General features: G+C 32.0%; 1 protein-coding gene across 1 annotated transcript; it reads right to left on the bottom strand.

Moving 5' to 3' along the window:
* Positions 1–659: 659 nt before the first annotated feature.
* On the bottom strand, positions 660–1151 carry LOC120122720 (protein FAR1-RELATED SEQUENCE 5-like). The gene has a single exon (XM_039141834.1). The coding sequence runs from the start codon at positions 1149–1151 to the stop codon at positions 660–662; it is 492 nt and encodes a 163-aa protein (XP_038997765.1).
* Positions 1152–10153: the final 9002 nt, after the last annotated feature.

Genomic DNA, 10153 nt, shown 5'->3' with positions numbered 1-10153 from the left:
TTTAAATCACCCATGGATGTTTTTTGACATTGAATTCTGAAACAATTGAACGCCATTGAATATCAAAATTTTCTGTTGTCCAGCAGGAAGTCATGTATGTAGAAAATGTTGTTGTAAATTTACGATCACCAATGTTAGTTTGTGCATTGTGAGAAAGATGACAAGAACATAATTTGTTCTTAGCAAAAGGGATAATAGATTTGATAGCCCTCTGCATTACTCTATCCCCATCGGCGACAACTGAAAGAGGTGATTTATTCATCATGGCTTGTAAAAAAATTTTTAGCACCCACTCGAAATTCAGCGATGATGGAAGTAGCAAATACTATTGGTTATGGTGATGGTTGACACCGAAAATAGGCATAATTGGTCGACCATACAAACTATCTTTGCATGTTGTATCGAATGCAATTACATCACTAAAGCACGTGTAATCTGATCTAGATGTTGAATCAACCCAAATAAGATTATGCAATGCCCCTGATTCATCTACTGAGTATGTCATAAAAAACCCGAGATCATCTTGTTTCTTATAATCAAAGTAAGCAATTAGTGCATTGACGATTTCCTTTGCTTTACCTCTTCGAAGTGCATTGTAGAGGTCTTTATATGTAAATCCAACATTGTGATAACCCCTTCCTGATGCGTGAAATAATTCATTACTTGTGATGTCCAACACCAACATCTTCCAATGTTGTTGACTCATCCACATCAGCCTTACTCACAGCTCTATTTGAATACATAAATGGTGTCATAACAGTTGTGAACAATGCATGATTACGTTCCTGAAAAGACTTACTTAGAACCCATTGATCGTTTGTATTTGTTTCCATCACCAAGACTTTTGCCTTGCATCCGGTTCTTATGACTGGTGTATAAGCACGTTGACGATCAATAATATTGACTTTGGATAACCGAAACCCTTCTTTTGAACAACAAAATTCTTGTGTCTTCACATTCCCTTCCCTATCAAGGCGTGTTGTTCCTCGAAGTGCACTAAAACTATGTTTCCGTGCGTATTCCTTGTAAAAGTCCCAAGCTTCCTCATGTGAAGAGAAGAGCTGACTAATCGATCTTTTAGATTCATCAACAATAAGTACTTGATAGCATTCCTCGCTCAGCTTAACATCGTTTGATTTAGTATGGTCCATAAATAATGGCTCAAAAGTACGAAAAAATATGTTTGTTTTAGGAAAGTTCATTTATATTAGGAGGTGGTAGTTGAAGGGTTGGTACAATATTTATTTCTTATGACATATTTAGGTATGTACAATTAATAAGCACCAAATTCAATAAATTAAACTGGATGTATCGATACTACTAATGTAAATATTGATACTTGATTATAAGTTTATACACGTTTTATGTAAGTATGGATACTTGTTGTGCCGATTTCGATACTTTTATTACAGTATGCTTGTAAGTATCAATACACATTATTAAAGTATCAAATTTTATAATTTCGAAACAATGTATGCAAAATATGAAAATGTCCAATTTCGATACTTTTTATATCTGTATCGATACTTTTATTCTAGTATGGATATCAAACAATTTACCCTCAACAAAGTATCTATACTCATATATAAAGTATCAATACATGTAATTTTGAAACCTATTACTTTACAATAATAGGTAAATATATGTTCATAACAGTAAAAATCTGTTGGTTGAATGATAATAGGCATAAACATAAAGTATTGATACTTACTAAATACATATCGATATTTTTAGTCCAGTATGCATCTCAAACAATTTGCTCGTAAAAAGTATCAATACACATATAACAAGTATTGATACTTATAATTTCGAAACCTATTTCTTGAAATAGGTAAATTTATAATGAAAACGGTAAAAATCTAATGTTTAATGATAATAGACATAAACATAAAGTATCGATACTTATTATATAAGTATCAATACTTTTATTCCAGTGTGCATCTGAACAATTTGCACGCAAAAAAATATCGATACATGTATAACAAGTATTGGTACTTATAATTTTGAAACCTATTACTTTAAAGTAATAGGTAATTTTACAACGAAAAATGGTAAAAATCTATCGGTTTAATGATAATAGGCATAATCATAATGTATTGATACTTATTATATAAGTATTTATACTTGTATTCCAATATTCATCGCAAACAATTTGCATGCAAAAAGTATCAATACATGTATCACAAGTATCGATACTTATAATTTCGAAACCTAATACTTTAAATTAATAGGAAAATTTACAATGTAAACGGTAAAAATCTATCGGTTTAATGATAATATGCATAAACATAAAGTATCGATACTTTTTTGTATTGGTATCGATACTTTTAGTCCAATATACTTCTCAACAATTTGCACACACAAAGTATCGATACACGTATTACAAGTATCGATACTTATAATTTCGAAACCTATTACTTTAAAGTAATAGGGAAATTTACAATGTAAACGATAAAAATCTACCGGTTTAATGAAATGAGGTGTAAACGTAAAGTATCAATACTTGTATTCCAATATGCATCAAAAACAATTTGCATGCACAAGTATCGATACACGTATCACAAGTATCTATACTTATAAATTTGAAACCTATTACTTTAAAGTAATAGGTAAATTTACAATGTAAACGGTAAAAATCTACTAATTTATTGGTAATAAGCGTAAACATAAAGTATCAATACTTTGGTATAGGTATCGATACTTCGATCTAAACAACACCGATACTTTCAATAGAATTATCGATATTAAACCGATTAATCGGTTATGTTAACAAATATTTTACCAGTTACAATATTATTAACCTATAAACAAAATGGTATCGATGTTCAAGTATTAGGTCGTGCCTCTTTTTTTATTCAATAGACACATTTTTTTCTTTTTTATTTTAAAAAGAATCGATCCTCCATACTTGTAATTGAAACTTTGCTCCCCCAAAAGGAAGAAGAGAACACTTCCACTCCAACGAATACCACCGTGAAGAAAAATTACACCTTTCAAGCTTCCTAAATATCCATTCAGCTGGAGACATTTCTTGCAACTATTACGATAAGATTTGCAGGTAAATTTACAAATAGTTTTCCTTAAATTAGGGTTTTAGTGATTTAGGGAATCAATAGTTTTTTTCTTAATGTGCTTGTGTTTCATGTAACAACCTTTATATCCACTCCTAAAAATGGCTCCAAAACTTACGAGATGCAATTCTTCTCAACAAAAACCTTTTTCTAAACCAAGGTCATCTTCTCAATCAACGTCTTCTTCTCAAGTAAGGGCTTTTGACCAAATTAGGTCGTTTGATACAAACAATTCTAGAACCAATAAAGAGAAAGGAAACTTTTTATTAGTTTTTCAAAGTAAGAAAGATTTGTCCTGAACGTGTTATTGACATGGATTTCATGTTCAATGAAAAATATAAATTTGATTTTAAACATATATTTACAAATTGGGGTTGACTTGAATTTCTTGGTGTAGACCAAAATATTTCCCAAACCTTGTTCGAGTGTTCTAGAATAATGTTTCATTCCACTGTGAGCCTAATAGGAACAACATCATCAGAATTAATACTCATGTAATGGGGAAGGATATATATATATATATATATATATATATATATATATATATATATATATATATATATATATATATATATATATATATATATCTTTGGAATCTTTTGCTGTAGGTATATGTGTCAAGAATAAATAGGATTCCGATGAAACTGATTTAGATCCTACAATTAAACGTGTGGATAGAAATAAACCCACTCATTTATATATGGAGGTCAGAGTGTTTCACAAAATTCTCACTTGGTTTATTCAATCTTCTGGTGGAAAAGTTTTCGTAATTCGAGATATCGATTATTGGTGGTTAGTGAAGTATAGCTCAAAAATTGCTCCAAACATTGCACAAATGATATTTGAGACACTTGTTAATTTAGTCAGAAAGGGTGAATCCATTACAACTTCACTACCATATGGATGTGTCATTACCTATCTGTTGAAGAAGAATGAACTGGATTTTTCGCTTGACTACCCTATTCGCTTATCCACGAAGATTGACATGTTATCCATGACTAAAGCCGGATACGAATTTCTTGAAAATGTAGGTTGGACTAAAAAAGATGGCATTGGAGTAGAACAAGAGAAAGATCAATTTGACCCTATTAACAAGGACGACCAACAACTGATGGAAAACACTATGATGGAAGACGCTAGGGTTGAAGAGGAAATTAAAATGAAATCAGTGATGGAGTACATGGTTAATTTTTACGATCATTTTAATTCTCGTGTGGGGCACATTAATGACCAAATTGGAGAAATGTGGGTAGATATTTCATTATTGTGCGATGAAATGTCCAACTTGCGTAACGCATTCCGTCAATGACATCATACGAGTTAGGTAATTCATTCTTTATGTTCTAAATATTTACATGTTGTAAAATGTATTTGCTTTTCTTATAACAGCAGTGGATAAGGTAGTGGACAACCAAGTGCTGAATGAAGAGGATGCCATTACATATGATGAGGATGAAGATAAAAAAAATATACGGTGCCTGCAACACCACCGACAATAAAACTTGTCTTTTTTTTATATCAATGAAGTCCTTGCATACTTTTCAAAAAACTCTAAAGGTTTTAAATTTGTTCATTTCTATACATTATTTTAACCTATAAACATACACTTTTAATGTCATTTTATTCATATTGTAGATGTTATACTAAGACCAGGTGTATATGAATTTCTTCATTTTTGTTAAGAAAATTTTGTTGTTGCCATTTGGTCTTTGAAGTTGAGGTAAGCACTGTTAAGCAATTGAATTACTATAGATAAATGGATAATTTACAATTGAATGTTAATTTCACAAATTGTTAACAATTTTAGACATAACATTGATCGTGCACTAGACAAACTACCTTTATTGTGTGACCAGTTTATATTCATTTGGGTAAGATGCATGTTTTTTATGTTACTTACTTTTACTTGTTTATGATTCCTATAAATTTATGTTTGACTATTTCTATAAACAGGATCGAGGAAAGTGCAAAAAAAAAAAAAAAGATGAAGTTACCTACTGTAAAGATCTACAAGATGTTTGGAATGTGTTTCCTCAATACAACCCGGGAAATACACTGTTGGTGGATGATTCAACAGAAAAAATGATTTATAATCTAGTAAGTTACATGTTTGTAATGTGTTCTTTCTGTTAAGCTATATGTTCATACATTGGTTCATTTACAATTTATGTATTTACATAGCAATACAATTATATATGTACACATTCCTTTGACTCTTCATCTTGGAACGACAATGCTTTAGGTATGACACAAATTTATGCCTACTTATACAAAATTGGTTTCTTATTACTTTATTGAGCATGTTTCATTTGCTAATTTCAATTATTTATATATGTTCTCAGCAAAAGTCTTAAACATCCGTGAGTATTTGAAAAATTTGTCGAAGGCGCCTAATGTTCCAGACTTTGTCAGAAATAACCCTTTTCTTCAGTTTAATTTTTTTGTGGGTAGAAAATTAGAACATTGTTATGTATACCATTGTTTTATATGTTTGGTTTACTTATATTGTGTGTATATTTTTTATCCATACACATAATTAGGGTTGTAAATGAGACGAGACAGATCGTGAGCTACTCGAGATCGACTCGATCAAGGCTCGATAAATACTCGGATCGAATGGACTCGACTCGAGCTCAACTCGAGTTCTTATCGAGCCGAAACGAGCTACTCGATATTTGACTCGAAAAGCTCGTGAGCTACTCGAAAAAATTTTATATTATAATTTTAGATTTTTTAAAACTACATTATTAAAAATATATTTAAAATACATTATTGATAATTATAAAATTTTAAAAATATATAAAAAATTCTATAATACAACTACCATCAAATTTTATTTTTTTAATTAACCAGCCCAAGTCCAATTGTTACATTGTATATTACTAAAAGAAAAATAAAAGTCCATTTAATTAAGCACATGTTAAATTACATGGTTTTGGTTGATTTTTTTCTTTTTTTTTTTTTTAACTTTTTACTGTACAAGTACTTGACAACGTAGAAAAATAAAATAAAAAAATAACCAAACAATAGAAAAATTGAAAATGGTTAAAAATTATTTTTGAATAAATATTATTATATTTATTTTAAATTAATAAAAAATTATTTGTCTAATGACAAATATTTAATATATTTCTAATGATAATATTTTTAATAACTAATTTTTTAAATTGTTGTTATATTTTGAGGTTTCGGGTTCAAATATCAAGAGTTTGAGCATTTAATATCAAGATACTATATTGTACTTACCTCATAAATCATTATCAAGTCGATTAATTAATGTATTTGACTATTTTTAATGAACCCTAAACCCTAATCCCTAAATCCTAAGCCATAAATACTGAACCCTTAACTCTAATCCCTAAACCCTAAGCCATAAACACTAAACCCTAAGACTTAAACCCTAAGCCATAAGCACTAAACCTTAAAACCTAAACCTTAAACCCTAAACTCAGTTATGTGATAGGGGTTAAGTTATGCACATGAAGGTAACATACAAATTATGCAAAATGATGTTATGTGACTCCTAAATAAATCATTTGCATACTTATACATAAACATATCAACATGCAAAATAAATATACACAACTTGTTGATTGAGACATGATTTTATCATATCTTAATGATGACTATCGACACTGTTTATAATCGTCTGTTTATTTTAAATTATATCTTTCAAGTAATTTCTATAGATCTACCATATAAAAAATGGCCGAGAAAGCTAAAACCAATCAACATACTTTTCTCCATGGAAAATACGAGCTTGGTCGAATGCCATGAACTTTGCCATGAAAGTTGTCATGAAAGTTTTCTACAAATCAGTAAGGAATCCATGTAAAACAATTAAATGGATTAAGATCTACAGAGAGAATCAATCTAATAACTTACGTGGAAGGAGCCTGCAGCAAGCAATAAGCAAGAATAATTGCAATCATTGCCCATACACCCCTATAAAAAAGCACATGGGAGATACTTGATATATGTCAGCAAGTAAAAGGTCTAAGACATTACAATGGCATTAGAAATATATAGAAACCTTTCTACAGATGTTACAAGATCACCAGATTCGTTGCTCTCATGATCAAGGGCTCCACTTGCCCAACTGTTAAACATATAGAGACCAAACAAATGAGTCTTAAATATAATTTAAATTTAAAGGAGAGAAAGAAGTTTCTTCTTAGAAAAAAATGACAACCAAATGATTCAAACAACTCAAAACAAAAACATAAGCATGAATTCAAACCAGGAAATACGAATTCTAGCAACAAAAGAAGAATTTGTGTGTTATTAAAAGATAAGTGACCAACAATATAAAAGATGCCTGTAAATCGAAAAAGGGACAAAATGCAGAATTTACAGTCAACCATATGCTAAAAGGAAGTATATATTAAGCAGGGAACTTACATAAGAAAGCATGCACCAATGAACCGGCATCTTCCGACGGGGAAGAGCGTTGCCATGAAAGTTGTCGGCAAAGAGAAGGTGATTAGAGTCGGGATGATGGTTCCGTCATGAAGATGGTGAAACATCCCTGTGCTGGACAAAACTACCACCGCCAATAATGCTCGGGACCTCACGAACCAGAGTACCAGACAATCCATGGGAGATTTTTGAATAAATATTCTTATAGTTGCTGACACCTTTCTTTTTTCTTCTTTATTGCAATTCATGGGAGATCAATTGGAAGTGAAATGTTTGGAACCAGGATTTATTAATTCAGAGCGTTGAGTTTCAGGAGAGAAGAAGAGGAGGAAGAAGAAGATGCACAATATACTATATTTAGCTTGAAAGAGGGATATCCCACATCGGTAGTTTTGGGGAATAAGGGGTAAAGTCGAGTTTATAAAAGGGATGGGTTTCAACAGTTGAAAATTAACTCGTTTTCGAGCTTGAATCGAGCTCAAAATCGAGCTTGAATCGAGTTTCGAGTTTTAATTGAATTCTTGAATTTTTTTTTGAATTCGAGCCTTTTCGAGTTCGAGTTGAGTTTCAAAAATATATTTCAAGTTCGAGTCGAGCTTAATAATTTTTAGCTCGCTATTTTTGAGTCGAGCTCGACTCGGCTTGTTTACACCCCTACACATAATGCATTATTTTCAATTTTAATGTACCCACACATATAAATCAAAAACTGTGTATTTTAATATTCATATCCACAATACAACATGTGACTTACAACTTAAAGCTTCTATTCTGATGGGGCATTATAAATAATCCATTATAATATCTGGCTATCTCTTTGATAACTCCGTAAAAAGAATTAATTTCTAGTATTTTCACTTTAGTTATTACCCGTCTAAACAAAGTATGCATAGCATTTTAATTGCATTTAGTTACATATAGGTTACATTAGCTTGTGGTGGATAAATTTTGCTTACGCAAGATTTATTTGGTTTGACTGATGCTGCTGAGGAGAAAGGGTTGTTTGGATTGTGTTTGTGCAGGAAACTTACAGGGGAAGAACATTTCAGTTGTGACAACGTAAATTTGCAAAGGCCAACAGAACAGATGAGAACGTGAGGAGCAGATTTATCTCACCGAGGCAAGGTTTATCTGAGGAAGTTTGAAGCAGGTGTGACGAAACCGTCTATGTCACAAGCCAGCTAGATGACCTACTTCACGTGCAAGCAAGCCTTAATTATTCTGACACCCACCTTTCCTTTTTAAGTCTGGACATTTATTTGACAACGTTTATTTAAGGAAACTCCAAAAGGCACGTAAAACCTAGGAGATTTTTCCTTATAAATAATCAGCCATAGCCTCCAAAGAAAGAAGGCCAGGAAGAAGAGAAAAGAACTTTACCCAAGGCGTGAGCAAGCAACTGCAGTGCTTCTTCACCGTCTACCCAACGACCTTCCTTGGTGTCCTCCATAACCAGACATTAGCAGAGCGGTGATCAGGCTTCGAGAGAGAGTGATCACCAAGACAGGCGTAGTGCTTATCAGAATCGTTGCGACAGAGCCCCTGGTTTTAGGAGTTGTTCTTCCTTTATTTTTATCTCTTTATCTATTTGGGGTTATACTAAACATTAAATTTTGGATGATCTTTGATAGCACCATGAATGTCTTACTTGGTGTTAAACTTTGTGTTGCCTGAACAATATTTTTTATTTTTTATGCATGATGTGATTATGACTGTTTTGATTACTGTTTAAATATTTTGCCTTAACACTGTAAGAGTATCGAGAGATCGCCTAGGGTTTTGGTAAAACATGTCTTGGCATTGTAAGAGCATCGAGAGATAGCCTTTTGTCTAGATAGTGATTCTTATATTCGAGAGAATTGAAATAGATCGACGTAAGTAATAGAATGAATTCGGGATGGTGAAGTTCTAACATGTCTACCTCAGAGATAAGGAGCGGTTTCAATCGACTAAAAGGGATAGACGCTAGAGTAGGATATACAATGCCTATAGTTTACGCTGAGAGGTATTCCTACAACAACGGATTGTAGTTAACGCTGAGGAGTACTGCCATAGTAGCCGTCTAAGAATACCTAGTAATCCTGTCGGCCAACTTGAAGGAGTCATAATAATTCATTCTAGACTTAGAAATAATTGTTGACAATGCAAGGGTTTAACATCAGTGCTCTGTGATATGTCTGACTATGTGAGGTTGTTTGCATTCGATTTAAATCAACACTTATCTTGTTTTATTTTAGCATTCTGCATATTTATTTTGTCTCGACCAAAATTTCCTGCACTCATTAAATCACCTATTTATTAGTTCTTAAGTTGACAACTTAGTAGGACTTAGTTTGTGACATTTGTTCTAGTTGTGGTGAAAATATATTTCTCGACCAATCTCTGTGGAGACGATACTCACTTACCCTATATTACTTGAATCAATTGTGTATACTTGGACAGATTTTCTTGCCTTAACATATACATTTACAAGCAATCAAGGTTTTGGCACCGTTGGCGGGGATTAGCAACTGATGAATTTTTTTTAGCCATAACAAGTTCTCTTTGTCACATTATATTTATATAGTCTAACGTAGTTTACTATTTTCTTTTGTAGTTATTGCACGACCTTGAGATCTTCTGGTAAGCCTTTAGAACCATTCGACCATGAAGTTGAGCAATCA

Source organism: Hibiscus syriacus, unplaced genomic scaffold (assembly GCF_006381635.1).
Source record: "Hibiscus syriacus cultivar Baekdansim isolate YM2019G1 unplaced genomic scaffold, ASM638163v2 tig00110387_pilon, whole genome shotgun sequence".
NCBI classification, from domain to species: domain Eukaryota; kingdom Viridiplantae; phylum Streptophyta; class Magnoliopsida; order Malvales; family Malvaceae; genus Hibiscus; species Hibiscus syriacus.
The sequence above is the reverse complement of the archived record's forward strand: the minus strand, read 5'-3'. Positions and strand labels throughout refer to the sequence as shown.

Coding starts and splice junctions, on each gene's coding strand:
- LOC120122720 (XM_039141834.1), bottom strand. CDS start 1,151: ATGGACCATACTAAATCAAACGATGTTAAGCTGAGCGAGGAATGCTAT.